The sequence below is a fragment of the Dermacentor andersoni genome, chromosome 3 (assembly GCF_023375885.2).
Source record: "Dermacentor andersoni chromosome 3, qqDerAnde1_hic_scaffold, whole genome shotgun sequence".
Lineage (NCBI taxonomy): Eukaryota > Metazoa > Arthropoda > Arachnida > Ixodida > Ixodidae > Dermacentor > Dermacentor andersoni.
This window is the reverse complement of record NC_092816.1, coordinates 76,540,506-76,556,087: the sequence shown is the minus strand read 5'-3', so window position 1 is coordinate 76,556,087 and position 15,582 is coordinate 76,540,506. Positions and strand designations below refer to the sequence as shown.

General features: G+C 45.4%; 1 protein-coding gene across 1 annotated transcript in view; it reads left to right on the top strand.

Moving 5' to 3' along the window:
* The first annotated feature begins 2,803 nt into the window (after positions 1-2,803).
* The window catches only part of Hira (histone cell cycle regulator-like protein), a 56,780-nt gene continuing 44,001 nt past the window's right edge, over positions 2,804-15,582 (top strand). The window contains exons 1-7 of the mRNA XM_050192457.3: positions 2,804-2,962; positions 3,862-3,924; positions 4,771-4,972; positions 6,332-6,426; positions 8,576-8,671; positions 14,544-14,626; positions 14,715-14,792. Coding sequence (XP_050048414.2) covers positions 2,926-2,962; positions 3,862-3,924; positions 4,771-4,972; positions 6,332-6,426; positions 8,576-8,671; positions 14,544-14,626; positions 14,715-14,792 — 654 coding nt within the window. The 5' untranslated portion in view covers positions 2,804-2,925. The remainder of the gene's footprint in view (positions 2,963-3,861; positions 3,925-4,770; positions 4,973-6,331; positions 6,427-8,575; positions 8,672-14,543; positions 14,627-14,714; positions 14,793-15,582) is intronic.

Genomic DNA, 15,582 nt, shown 5'->3' with positions numbered 1-15,582 from the left:
AGCCTTATACAGCCTATGTCCGCCGTAGTTCATTGGGCTGTGAAGCATAAAAGTTTGAAGACGTATCGAGCTGTATTACGCTAAGCCCACCTCGATCTGCGCAAAAGACCACTTAGCTTGCGTTATTTATAAAGCACGAAGCACAGATAATTTGTAGCACTTGTTTTAGGCGCAATCGTTGTTTGCTCAGGTTACCTATTTTATCTTAGCATTGCGTCAAAAACGACGTGGGGCGAGCGATTTGGAGGACTTTACCTAGAATAGCGTATGTTCGAGTTTTCTTATACTAAAAAAAAAAAAAAAATAGTTTCTGCCGATAGATATTCGGAACGAATGATTTCTAGCACCAAATTTATCTAAATTCATTCTTTCTTCGAGTTTGCCTTCTTGTCTTTGATGCGAAAGAATTCTTGCGGCCAACGACGCGCAATGAACGAGCAAGTACATTCGGTCGCCGAGCCGCGCCGTCTCCTGCATTCAAGAGGAGTGGCTTTGCTGCTTAACTCTTTCCCTACCATGGGGAAAATAGGTGTTTTTTTTTTCTAGGTTACGCCAGATTTATGTTTCTGATGGAACTACTGTACTAAATATTTTATCTAATATATAAACAAAAGGCAGAATGAATGCTCTTTTCACGCATAAAAGATTTATTAACGAGATGTACGACATAAAGAAAGGTATAGATTGCCAAAATCAAGATTGTGGGATAAAATTGAAGAAGTTTGTAAAGTCACGCTTGTATCTGCTAAGAAAATATGTAACAAAAATTATGAGATATACAAAAGGTAGTGCTGTCTAATAGGCACTATCTCCGAGAGAATCAAAATTTTTCATTGAACAGGTACATACCACTACAAAAATTTAAGTGAAAGCACTACAGTTTGGCGTGCCGGGCTGCGGCCGCCAACGTTCCGGGCTGGCTTGCGTCGTCGTCGCTCTGAGTGAAAATCGGACGAAAAGGTAACATCCTCAGACTCGCTGCTGCTCGATCCAGACATACAATCAGCCGCAAACGCAGCGGAAGTGCGAGATACGCGACCTTTCGAAGCGCGTGCGCCGCTCCCGGAGGTGGCCATTTTTTCTTTCTGCTTTGACGATCGCTAAACTTCAGAGTGCGTTCAAAAATTAACGCCTGGTGGGGGAAAAAAAACGAACTGCTTAGATAACAAAAATATAGTTCTCCTCGTTCACGTCCTAATGCGCAAAATTGTCCGTGAGCGGCGGGGAGGGTGTCGAAACCGACGTTTCAAGCCATAGTTAGCGGGCTAACGATGCCCAATGGGTGCGGTACGGAAAGAGTTAATATGGATGCGTCGGCGGGCAAGATGGCGGACCTACGCGCAACTCTGCTCCCGTAGGGAGCATATGCAGTCATAGTCGTTTGAAAGGGTTACTTGGCGTTGACACGAGAGAATCTTGCGTGCGATCGTGGCTAAGAAAAAGAAAATGCACAAAGGCCATGTTGAGGTGCTGATGTCAGAGCCAGCAGAAGGACAAGAAAATGTTTCGAAGAAGGTTAAGAAAACTGCCCTCCCCTTCCCCCTAGTCAAGCCAAAAATAAAAACATTCTTCTTAAAGTTACATGCGATACGAACACACTATAGCAGTGAAAACACGGCTGAAGAAAAAAAAAGTATGTTCGTACCCTGGTCAATAAACTGAATACTCAGCAAAATGTCTGATGACCTTTGAACATGTTTTCCTAGAATGCTGTGATTCAGTCTATCATTGGGGCATTCTGTACCAGATGACTACTAAACGTATACCACTCTATTCGTATGGATTTGGATTTGTAGGAGTTAGAAATGTCTTATGACGAAATTGCGTTCTTAGGCATCCACAGGTTGTGGAAAATGCGTACGTAAGTTGGACATGCTGAAATAAAATTGTCAATACACGCTCAGTATGTGAAATTTTCATAGAACGCGCTGTGCAGTACAGGCAGCTGTATTGGGCGCTGCCTGAACCACCTATTTGGATTACAGTGCTTGATGACTTGGTTGTATTAAAGAAATTTTAATCATGTCGTGTCAGCCAAAGAGTGGCTGACTCTTTTTTGATCATGGCACTTCTGGCTACAGTTTCGTGTTTTTGACTGGAACCTTTCAAACTCTTTAGCACTGCTACTACTACTACTACTACTACTACTACTACTACTACTGCTACTACTACTACTACTACTACTACTACTACTACTACTACTACTACTACTACTACTAATAATAATAATAATAATAATAATAGTAAGCTATAAGAGCTACTACATACTATTCGCTGTAACATTGGGTCATAATATTTCTAACATGACGCTCTGTAAACTTGTATAAAGATCCTCACTTTCTTTCTTTTTTTTATTGCTAGGCGGAACCTAATTGGTGCTAGTCAATTAAATCGCGCTATGCAACATCCGGAAATTGTTTCCGCGCTACCTGAAGCACACCGATCGAGCTGATGTAAGGAGTATACACGGACCGTTTTCCCGGTGTTTTCCCTCTATCAAGGCTGTTTGTCGCCAACGGGGCCGATACCACGTTGGCGCACTCACGCCTCAATCAACCTTGCAACCTTGCATAGGTGTTGCATTCGGTCTTCCGGAGTAAAAACAAATAATTTTGTAATACACTTCCATGAGACCCGTTCACCGCGCTCCTGATTTCACAGAAAAGCCAACGCGACGAAAAACACCAACTCTTTCAGCATTTTGACCTCTCCAACAGCTTGTTTCGGTTTCACACTCCACGAAGCACAGCTTATTTTGGCGGCACATCGATTCCCGCTCGTCAACACTGCGTGCATTCATAACCATGGAAGCGAGCGGAGACGCCGAAGGAGGACGACTCGGCATGTGACAAATGTTGCTACGGCGAGTGACTTCAGCCTCGCCCGGTCCTCAGATTTCAGCCTGGTGAAGCAGGAGCAACCGCGATGAAGTTGCTAAAGCCAAGCTGGGTGACCCATGACGGTACGTTTGCGGTATAGGAGCATTGTTAGGCTTACATTTACGTGTTTATCAATGGGCAAAGCTCGCCGGTGTCGTATTGGCATGACACAAAGGGAAAATTCTGTGTATAGCGGCTTCTTCGTGCGCGATACTTAAACATATTGCTTCGGTCAGTGCTGCTTAAGGAAGAAACGGTGGTCGATAGAACGGTACTCCGTTATCCGGCGGCAGAGCTGTAGTGATTACGGATGCGGGTGTACAGCGTCTTCCGGACCGATCTCGACTTCATTTGATCCCTCAGTGCTCGCAAGTGCAATTCTCTGAGACTGCTCTGTGAAACGGAGAACACGATATTTCAGCGCAGTGGGCATAAATTGGAAATGTCGCGGACACATTCGTAGTTGTTTACAACGTGTTTGCGAGCAAGCCGCGATGTCGCCACCGGCGCGACATTTAGAAAAATCAATCTAAGCGGCGTACATATCTACATGTTACAGCATACAAGCCTAGAAGAGGTTTAACTCTCGAAATTAAGACATAGTTGTGCCATTCACGTTACAACTCCACGGCGCCATCCTTCATCCGTTAGCGACGATGTTCGCCGTTTTTTGCTTGGTTACTTCAAAACCTCATACAAACGACTTTCAGGGGCAGCACCGACAAAATGTAGCGCCATTCTTTTTGTCAACGTGTTAAGGAACTTAAGGTGGTCAAAATTAATCCGGGGACCTCCAGTACGGCGTCCCTCGTAGACCACAGGACGGCTTTGAGACTTAAAAGCCGAATCACTTCAAAAATTTTCCGGCATGACTTTTGAATTTTGCTGCATTTTCTGTGTGCCGGTCACTTCGAGCGTTTCGCTGTGCCGGGTATGCATCCCGATTGCGTTCAGAATGCTAGTATGAATGTTGAATTTCCAGGTCACCCAATATTTTCTGTGGACATCCATCCTGATGGGTCCAGATTCGCTACCGGAGGTCAAGGTGAGCCCTGAAAACCGTATTAGAGCATCGCGTTAAAGTAAAAACAGGTGGTTTTGGGTATTCCATATTGTGTAGTCAACTGCAGAACTTGCGGTTGCAGCTGGTGTAGTTGCTTCAGTACTTAATTATAGGTGGCAGCCACATTGCAACCTCCCTACCATTTTTTTGTCCAGAATAGTGTCATGGTACATTCAACTGGTTCCAATGGTCCGTGCTCCGACTCTGTTTGCAGTGATTCACAGCCCTTTAGAGATTGGAGCTAGAAAAAGTCTACCCGAACTGAGCATGCTAGGTACTCCCAGAGCAATTGGAGTAGCCATGTGATCAAATTTCTGTCGGATCTCAGTCGCACTTCCAGCATGAAGGCAAGAACGCCTTAGAGAGCACCAAGCTAGAACACCGCTCTATGAATGAACCAGGTGAATGTGTTCCGAGTGCTTGATTTCGACTAGCTGAATGTAAACTGCACTGCAAGAATCCTTGAAAGTGACCAACTGAATGTACCATCAGAAGCCATGTTTTTGCTGTATTGTGGGTAGGTCAGAATACCAGTCATCTCGTGGCTTGCATTTTTTTGGACATGTGTTGCTTTACCTGCCACAGAGTTGCATGTTTAACATTCGATTGAGTCTCAAAAGTCCTACCAGTGTACAAGAGAAAGAGAAATTCAAGGATTTCAGTTGCTTTACTTTGGAAAATAGTGTAGTATTTCTGTGCTTCCTTCCCCCTTTTGATCACATAAATGGCTGTTGTGTAGATGGCCTGGCACTTTCTGGAGCTGGTCAACGCAGGAAGATGACCAGGAAGGAACTTAATCTTTCTTTGTTCTTGTCCGATGGCAAACAGGCTCGGACTGCGGCCAGATCTGCGTGTGGAACATGGCTCCTGTGGCACGGGAGGAAGAGGAGCTCAGCGATTCAGTGCCGAAGTTGCTGTGTCAGATGGACAACCATTTGGCATGTGTCAACTGCGTCCGGTGGTCCTCGGATGGTCGTCACCTTGCCTCTGGTGGTGACGACAAGGTCATCATGATATGGATGATAGGGCGGTAGGGTTCTCTTTCGCTCATAATTTTTTTTCTTTTTGTAATCTGGTATATAAATGTCATTTCTCCCTCTCCCTGTTGGGCAGTGCTGCCAGACAAAACTTATAGCGTAACCGCTGAATCCCTCAATATAGTCAAGAAAATAGCCATAATTGAATGAAGATCACTGCAGGAACCTGCATTCCAGGCTACTCAACTGTTGACACAAGAAACATGTTTGAATGATGGTTTATTTTATTGTTGCAGAAGATTAAAATGTGTAGTGTGGCTGAATCCATGCTATTTTCTTAATGTGAAGCACGCCTGGTTATGTCAAATTCAATTACAACCTGTAAGGTATACTATTCCAATACCAGATATTGTTCTTGAAAGTAGCCTGAAAATGGCAGCCAGTACAGGAGCCAAATTTTTTGTCATTGAAAGGGCCTGCTTTGGCAAGCAATGTAGCGAGATGTTTTCTTAGAAATGCTGCTCTCGGTGTTCGCAATTTGCCTTACGAACAGAAGTGGACTCGATGGAAAAAACTTGTGGGTAGGCACACATTCTTTCAGCGTTATTTGCACACGTCATAGTTAAGTGGAGTGAGAAAAAAGGGGACACAGCAATGCAACGTCAATAAAAAAATGATTGTGTGGACAAACCATCACTGAGATGCTGCATCATGTGGAAGTGAAATTTTTATCCAAGTTAAGTGATCAAGAGGTCAAGGCCTTTGCTTTGGTTGGCATTCTGTGTGTAACAAAGGGCAAAACTCTCCCTCTTATTGTTGTCTGCACACAGGTTATTTATCTAGTTACCCTTAGAGACCCTACACTGCAGTCATAGACATAATTATGTTCTTGCTCCATATAGTTGTAATGCACATAATGAAGTGTTTTGTTTGTGGCTGTTGTACACTTGAGTCTGGTGCCAGAACAATGTAAGGAAAGGTCAGACGCATTTATGGAAAGGCCACCAACGTACTCGTCAATAACTACCGTACCTTCCTTTTTTCTTGCAACATTCATTTTTTTTTTGACTGACTGTTCCGAGCTGTTTCTTCTGTAAGGCATTCCAATAAAAATAGGCTTTCCTTTTAAGCATTTCAGTGTAACATGCATTGTGTCACGCACTTTCAGCTCTCATTGAGGTGACTGCAATATTCCTCAGTGTAAGAAAGGGTTTGTCTTCACTTAACACCTTAATATTGGGCTGTGACAAAATAGCATAGGAAGCGAGCATTACAAACAACCATGACTCCTTTTTTTTGCTGACTACACTTCAGTAAATGCCTACAACCCTAAGGTAGCGACTACTGAACTCCCCGGTGCCTCTGTTCATTTCATGCTTGTTGTTAATTCAACTCCCTTTTTGGCCTCCTAGGTACGGCATGAGCTCCTCGGGTATGTTCGGTGGGGGAGGCAAGACCAATGTGGAGCACTGGAAGTGTGTCAGCACTCTAAGGGGCCATTCTGGAGGTAAGCTTCTACTAGTTGGGGGCAGCTTATACCTTACGGCTCATTCTGCTTGTCTTGCTGGAATCTTGCAGTGAGGGCTTGGATCATGCTTGGATTTCACAAATCCAAATCTACGGTATCAGGAAAAAGCATACAGGTCCATGTGCTTTGTCAGGTGAAAGACAAGTCCCCTTGTCAAAACATTGGCTCCAGGGTTGTCCCGTGTTGTAACACTGTTGATCAGGGCTGACAGAAGTGACACATGACCGGTTGATGCAACCTCATCGTCCATTGGCACACCCTGACCTCATGTTACAAGCAGTGGCTGGTCATTACGTTGGTGCTTGGATCGTGTTTGAATTTCACCGGTCAAGATCTGCCAAAGAAAAGCGTAATGGTCGGCTGTCTCTGCACTGGATCACAGTGGAAGACGCCAAGCAGCGCTGGCAGAATTGATGCAAAGTTGCACTCTGTCACTCTCTGTCGATGAACCCTAGCCATTTACGTGACATTGCAAGAACAGCAGTTGGTCATACCAAGATGTGAAAGTGAATCCGAGACTGCAGTTCACCTTGAGGTTTATCAGCTTATGGTCTAATTCTGTGTTGCCTTTATCTGCATCGTCTGTTACACCAGGCTGACTTGAAGCCTGTGTATATTTTTTTAATTGGGATTGAAAGCAGTGGCAAGATTTAGTATTGCGCTCAACCTCCTCGGACAGTGCTCTAGCAGTACACGAGGGGGACATATTGGCACCGCATAGAATGCATCGTAAATGACATTGTGCAGCTTTAAACAGTGTCCTTCAGCTGTCTATCGAACACTGACACGATGAGAATTGCCGTCAGCAGTAATGCAAGCATCGCATGTCGATGGTGCATGAGATGAGACCGAAGGAAGACAGTCGACATTTGTAGTTTGAATCTTACTGTTCCTTTCGCTTGGACTACTGTATGCACCACAGCGTGGTAAGCACATAACTTCTCATCGGAAACGCTAATGTTTGTGCATATTACACTCATGCCAGCAAGGAGAGGCAGAACACTGCCCTGGATCTACTGCATAATTTATTGAGAAGAGCGTGACAGTGTAACCACTTGGCTTCGTTGTTTATGCAGTGTAATACCCCTGTCACACGGGCACCCGCGAACTCCGTTGAACTCCTTCGTCTTTACGCCAATGGAGTTGCGCTCCATGTCAGACGGTCTCCCTTGCGCCAAGGAAGTTAAATGGAGATTTTGGGCGAAGGGAGTTCGGCAATGACCATTACGGTTGGATGGAGTACTCTCGTTCACAGGCAGCTACAGTTCTGCAGAAAACTACGCTAGTAAAATCGTCGTAACTGGTTCATTTACAAATTTTAGCATTATTATTTTTTTTGCCTTGGGATATATGCCACATAATGAAAGTTTTAATTTGTTTTTAAGGGCATCAGCACCTGTACTCTCTACACCAATACTTCGCCACGCTGCATCGGGAAACGTCGTTCCGCCATTTTGTTTGTTTTTATATGCACGGGAGCCGCACGTATCGTTCAAGCCGTACGGGTAAAATTCTCCGGGTGACACGCACCATGAGCGATCCCAGCGCACCGCGAACACACAGACACGCGCGATTACACAGCGGAATCACAACTCGAAGCGCACCGACCCAACAACGTGACCCGCTCTGCCCACGCACGAAAGCAAGAGCGCAGTGTGGCCAGCATCGCTTGCAACTTCGCTATGCTTGGAAAACAAAAGTCTTGCGGTAACGTACCGCAAAGTTTCTCGCTGTGATTTTATATTATTACATACTGCGTTAAAAAATGCACATAGATTACTTTAACGGCGACCGTATATGTGAACAGTTGCACGCGGAAGTAAGCGCAGCAGCGCCGTTTGTACCCCGTGCGGCGCCCGTCGAAAGCTCACGCTGTGCCGTGTAGCACAGCCGCAACTCCATTGCCGTCAATCTCCGTTAGGGAGTTTCATGCTCAACGGAGTTCGCGGGTGCCCGTGTGACAGGGGTATAATTCACTGCGCACCTCTTCAATGTCTGAAGCTCGTCTAAACTTCCACAGGCGGTGTGCTTGCATGTTCAATACTGTGGCAGCACTATGGCAGCAACTCACCTTGAGCTTCCATATAAATGTTATCACAACAAAATGCTGTTTCATTGTCATTCGCAGATGTCCTGGATCTGGCCTGGTCTCCATTCGACTCTTGGCTTGCATCGTGCAGTGTCGACAACACTGTGGTAATCTGGAATGCCAAGAGATGGCAAGGTAGGAGCGAGCTTGCTGTCTTCTTCATTTTAATATGGCAGCTATCAAACTCATTGCGGCATCAGTATTTGTAAACCTAGTGCACTTTCATGTGGAAACAACCTAGTGTACTGCTCGCAGGAGTGTCCCATCAAGGAATGCTATGCATTATTGAATCAACACACCCAACTGCACGTGTATTTCTACAAGGTAGCACATTGTTCTTGCAAAGATGTGTAGTCACAGAATATAGTACAGTCGCCGACCGTTTATTCGGACCTCACGGGGACTGCGAAAATGTCCGAATAAACAGGTGTCCGAAAAAACAGATTAAGAAAAAAAATTAAATCCTTTATTTCCACGCACTTATTCGGGCTCGGCAGTAGGCTTGGAAGAAATCGTGAATGCGCCGTTGCACGCTGTTCCGTTTACGCGCAATCAGATAAGCCTGAATCTCGGAGAGGGTCGTACGGTCACTATTAGCGGCTGAAAGCACAGTCGCTGCTTGTACAGGCTCCGCATGCGACGGCAGCGTAGCACATGGTGCGTCATCTTCCGACTCAGAGTCGTCGTCCGACGGTGCAGCAGAAACCTGACGAATGATCTCGCCGTCGTCGAGTTCTGCGCATGTCAGCACCTATGAAACTGTCAAATGAGACTGTGTCCGGAATCGCAATGCAACCACTGCGCAGGTCTCGGCAGAACATTTTCCGCGTCAGTAGGGAGCACATCGGAAGGCGACAAGTCTTAGGCCTCCCGGCACCCGCTTGCCGGCATTCCCCAGCGCAGACTGCGCGGGCACTGTCGGCGCCATTAGACCCTTGACGCGATGTTTACGTATGCCGCGTTGGCTCACCGAAACCTCGACACAGCACACAAAGCAAACACCACCGTGCCGACACCAGTCGCACAAACGAAAAACGCGGCCTGCTCGCAGCGTCTTGCGCGAAGAAACAAATCAGCTGCTGGATTGTCTTGACATGGCTTACTAAACTGAAACCGGAACTGCTGCAGAGCCACTCTATCTAACCAAGCAGAAACGATGATGATGAGCGGGGATTTCCAGTAGCGCCACTTCGTGGGGCAGCAAGGAAGCTCCGTGCAAAACAAAAATGGCGTTCAGCAAGTCGAACCATGCACCGATCAGAGTCGGTGCATGGTGCTCTCGACCGAGTTGGCTCAAGGAGTGTCCGAAAAATCAGACGAGAGGTTGCAAGGTGTCCGAACTTTCGGCAGTTGTTATACATTATGGTCTATGGGAAGAATGGCGGTGCCGCGAGGCTGACCGAATAATCGGGCATGTTCGAATTTTCGGAGTCCGGAAAATCGGTCGGCGACTGTATATGTTGCATGGACTCTCAGTGTAAAAGATATGTCACAGTAAAACCTCATCAACTCAAATTTCACAGGAATGAAAAATATGTCTGAATTAATCAAATGCCAAATAATTGAATGTATCAAGAAAACAGAAGTGCTCCATGAATGCAGCTTTACTTCATGAATAAATCCGTAATCCCGATTTCTATTTTGCACAAAATCTGCTCGTAAGCTGCATTTCTCATTATCTCGCGACTGATTAGCATTTGCAGCACTGAGGGCCTTGCTACTTCCTGCACAGCGCGGCTGCAGCATGAGACCCGTGTGTTCATACGAGTAGACATGCTTGATGGTCTTACCATATGCACATCCTGGTTATTTTTTCACTTGTTAGATGGTCGGCAACAGATAATTTGTCCATCGCGCTGGCAAGCTGGACGCCATCATGCGGGCTGCGTTAGAATCGTGCTTTATCCTTGATAATTTCCATCCTGTTTGTGACATTACGCTTGCCTTGCTGAGTCAAAATGAAACTACTGCTCGCCGCAACTGCTGTGGACAAATTCATCGCTATCGACACGGTCATAAATAGTGACCATGCATTTCCGTAGGCACATGGCCAACACAGGTCATGCAGACCGTGGTAAACCCAATATAAAAAACAAAAGCTCAAAGCATTCCGGCATTCTTACTGTTCGTGTTTGGTTGCTGCTGATGAATGCGGCAATGCTGTTTCTATTGCTTAGTTTCTGTCAGACAGGCGGAACTCACAGTGTGCAGAAGGTCTTCCGAATTAAAGGTAGCACCGCCAAATACTACCTAATTAGTAAGAGTATGATGCCAGTGCACATGCTTGATGGGACTAGAGAGCTAGTCTGAATTAATGAAGGTCGATTCAATGAGGTTTTACTGTATCTAGAAAGCAGAATCATAAAATGTACAGTCGCCGACCGATTAATCGGACACCGATAATCCGGACATGCTCGGTAATTCGGGCGGCTTCACGGCGCCACCAATGGCCCCATACACTTAATTAATGTATAAGGACGACCGATATTTTGGACAGCAGCCAGCTCTGCATTAGATTATCCAGGCTCCGTCCATGACTGTAGCGTATGCTAACTTTGCTGCCATTATCTCCTCTGGAAACCTCAATGAGACGTCAAGTATGGCCTCACAGGTTACATGCTAGATGGTAATCTCTGAGGCCTTGCCTTGGTCGCTGCTCCACGCCTCGGAGATTTAACTGCAACTGTCGATCTTGGAGGCTTTGCCTGAATTGTGAGGTTGCATCAACATCGTGATCATCACATCCTTTACCAGCACCTCCGCGCATGGCCTGCTATCGGCATTCTATTTGTTGAGTTTGTCTTGTGGACAGCATTCTGCCATGCTGTGCTTGTTTGTTTAGTTTGCATTCCAGACAGTACTCAGCTGGCTCCAAGAAGTATTTCTCGTGAAGTCATAGCTAAGCCGTGTCAAATGGCACCACCAACCCAAATGTCAGTCCGACTCCAAATGAATCTTCAGTCGCAGTCCGAATGAGCCTGACTCCGCAACTGAAGAGGCTAAACTTCTGCCTACCACAATGAGCTCAAATGCAGAGATCATTGATGACCTGCTAGGCTGTGGTGTACCGATTCCTGCTGCCATTAGATTTGAACGCTTTACAGACGTCGACAGTGCGGTTTCATCGTGTGCCGATCTGAACAATGACGAAATAATTGAGCAAGTTCTCCCACCATTAAACAGTGACTGACTCGGATGACAATGTGCCGTGTGCTCTGGAGCCTTCTACGTGCGGATCTGACCCAAGCCTTTGCAGTCCCTGCATCAGCGTACAGTGAGACTCAAAACTGGCAGAAATACAGGTGTAAGCGGAAGTACGTGCAGCAATGCATCGACCACTTGTTCCATGCATAGGGGCCATAAAACGTAAATAAATTGATGTTTTTTGGGTACGTTTTTTTTTTCCGGACATTTGATAGTTCGGACTTATTCACGTTCCCCGGGGAGTCCGAATTATCGGTCATCAACTGTATTAATCCGGCTGTCGTGGCTATACAGTTGCCGACCGTTTATTTGGACCTCGTGGGGACTGTGGAAATGTCCGAATAAACAGACGTCCGAAAAAGCAGATTAAGAAAAAGAAAAAGAAATCCTTTATTTCCACGCACTTATTCGGGCTCGGCAGTAGGCTTGAAGAAATCGTGTATGCGCCATAGCACACTGTTTTGTTTACGCGCAATCAGATAAGCCTGAATCTCGGAGAGGTTCGTACGGTCACTATGGGCCGCTGAAAGCACAGTCACTGCATGTACACGCTCCGCATGCGACGGCAGCATAGCACATGGTGCGTCATCTTCCGACTCCGAGTCATCGTCCGGCGGGGCTGCAGAAACCTCACGAATGATCTCGCTGTCGTTGAGTTCTGCGCACGTCAGTACAGCAGTGTCAGCACCTGTGAAACTGACAAATGAGATGGTGACCGAAATCGCAATGCAACCACTGCGCAGGTCTCGGCAGAACATTTTCGGCATCAGTAGGGAGCACATCGGAAGGCGACAAATCCTAGGCCTCCTGACACCCGCTTGCCGGCATTCCCCAGCCCACTCTGTGCGGGCACTGTCGGTGCCGTTAGGCACTTGAGGCGATGTTTCCGTATCCTGCGTTGCATCACCGCAACCTCGACACAGCACACAAAGCAAACATCACCACGCCGTCACACCGACACCAGTTGCACAAACGCAAAACGTGGCCTAGTCGCAGCGTTGCGCATGAAGAAACAAACAAATCAGCTGCAGGATTGTCTTGACATGGCTTACTAAGCTGAGACCGGAACTGCTGTAGCCACTCTATCGAACCAGGCAGAAATGATGATGAGCGGGGATTTGCAGTAGCACCATTTCGTGGGGCAGCAAGGAGGCTCCATTCAAAATAAACATGGCATTCAGCAAGTCGAACCATGCACCGGTCAGAGTCGATGCATGGTGCTCTCGATCGAGTTGGCTCAAGGAGTGTCCGAAAAATCAGATGAGAGGTTGCAAGGTGTCTGAACTTTCTGCAGTTATACATTATGGTCTATAAGGAGAATGGCGGTGCCACGAAGCAGATCGAATAATCGAGCATGTCCGAATTTTTGGAGTCCAAAAATCAGTCGGCGACTGTAGAACAGACTTCCGTCATTTTGATTTTTCGGTAAAGTTGATCCCTACCCGAAATTCTGGCTCGCGCTCATGCATTTTTATGGGCTCAAACTTCATTATTTTGATCCTAAAATTGACTTTTGCTGGATAATTAGAACTTTACCAGTCAGCATGCATGTGCCCCTTTAGTAGCAGCATATCTCGGTGAAGTTAGGGGACAGTGAATTCGTTCAACATATGTAATCTCCTGTTAAAAACGCATATTTTCGGCCTGCCTTAGGAAGATTGTCAAGCAGTAACGGTAGCTCACAATGTCTGATTACGGTATTTACCTGATTCTGAAGCACCTTTCATTTCCCAGAGATGCGGGCTAAAAACCAAAGCTGTTTGCAGCCTTTGTATGCATAACCTGCTGTATTGCGGCAAAGCTGGCTTTTAAAAAAAAGACCACCAGCCAGTGTGCAAAACACATTAAACCCTTGTCCATTTTTCTTGCTAAAGAATTGTGTGGGCGGTAGATTTCTACTTTGGTTTACGACCTCTAATGTCATTTCTGCATTAGTTTTCCACTGTGCACACATGAAACACAAGCGTGCATTTAGTTTATGGGCATTTTTAGAATTTGGGCAAATACTGCCAAACAAATCAGCGGCGTGTTTTGGCATTTTATATGCATCTTGTTGCCGGCTAATACATTCCCTGGGAAAGAACAATCATTTGGCACCAATGTTGAACACGTCGCTGAACTGCAGTCGTATGATACACTTTCCGGCTGCTTGAAATAAGAAATCTGCTAACCCAGGCTGAATTTGAGTGAGCAAACGTAAGCTTGTCAAAGCTGCAAGAACGACCGCGCGTCTATCGGGCCACTCAGCCCCACCAACTCGGCGCACCGGCACCTCGTGCAGCAACTATTTGTGCAACATGTCATGTTATGTAGATAACTACAGTTCACTCTTTTAAATTTTTTAGTGACTTTGGATATTGTGCTTTTTTGTTTGTTATGTTTTTTCTCATTGTCTTTTTCGAGAACATGAGGAGGTTCTACTATATATGCTAGAGAGGATTTTGGAATAGAAGACAGTAAAATTTGATTGTTTATTAGTTTGAACAAGAAAATGCCTAGGTTATATTTAACAAAATCTGTCACTGTGAGATTGCTGTGTAGTTGCACTTTAATGACTGTGATTTGTTTCTTCTTTAAGCTTAGAAAATTAGGAATCTGTGTGTTTCACAGATCTGTGATTCTTAAACAAGGATCTGTGAAGGTACTTCTTTTATGTGTAGATGTTGTGTTGCTGCCTGTTTGCTTAAGTTTTTTTTTAGTATAGCTACAAGTCGCTTGTGGCAAAAGCTAAATTTGAGGAGGCAAAGTTTATGAGTGAGGCAACTTCAGCAATATTTTCTCTTCTACACGTGGTCTTTTGCAGAAATCCTGGCTGTCTTAAAAGGGCACACTGGACTCGTGAAAGGTGTCTCATGGGATCCAATTGGAAAGTACATTGCGTCTCAGGTGAGGCTTGAGCTCGACACGTCTTCTCACTTTTTTTACGCTTTGCTGTTCGTCATTCTGATTGCGTAACTGTTTGCACTTGCTCCAGTCTGACGACAAGAGCCTACGGGTATGGCGCACTCATGACTGGCAGCAGGAGTGCGTCATCACGGAACCATTCTTAGAGGTGGGCACTATTCATGCTGTTGCGTTGTTTGCTCTTGCCATTTGCAAAAAGATGGTCATAGGGCAGAACATGAACTCTTCGAGTGCGAGGCATCTCTGCCTGCTGCGTGCCAGAGCTTTTTGTTCTCTTTAATGCATAAAATTAGATTTATGTCTAAATAATTCATTAGTAGACTTTAGAGGAAACAATATTTGTTGCAATATGTTTAAAACCATTTGATAAGCTTACTGTCTTTACTGTACGTGTTTCTTTCATGTGCATTGGTTCTTTAACTTGTTTTTGTTTCAACTATATGCAATCTTATGGAAACCCTGCCATAAGCAGTCATTAATTCCCTCTGACCCCTCTCAAACTGTATGTGACAATGGGAATTTGAAAAAAAAGGCAACCGTAAGCAGAAATGCGAGGAACCTTTCGAGGGCAACATGAGTTCCTCCTCGTTAGAAAGAAAAAACATGTTTGGAAAAATACTAATTATTGCATGATCTTGTAGGAAAATGTAACAGCAGGCCAGTTCATTAAGCATACTTAAATTTGTCTGCAGAAATTTGGAAAAATCACACTGAAGCCCGTAGAGACACTAGACTCTCAGCGGAAACTATCAACTGATGTTTGATAGCTTGTGCTTGGTGTGCTCTTATCTGTGTAGGTTCCGGTGTGGCTTTTTGTAATTCTTGCAGACTTATTTAATTCTCGTTTTATAGTTGAGTTGCTTTCTATATTGTTTTTTAAACAAGCTTAAGAGACTCCTCCAGCTTCAATGCATTGTGTGTTAAATGGATCAATGCAT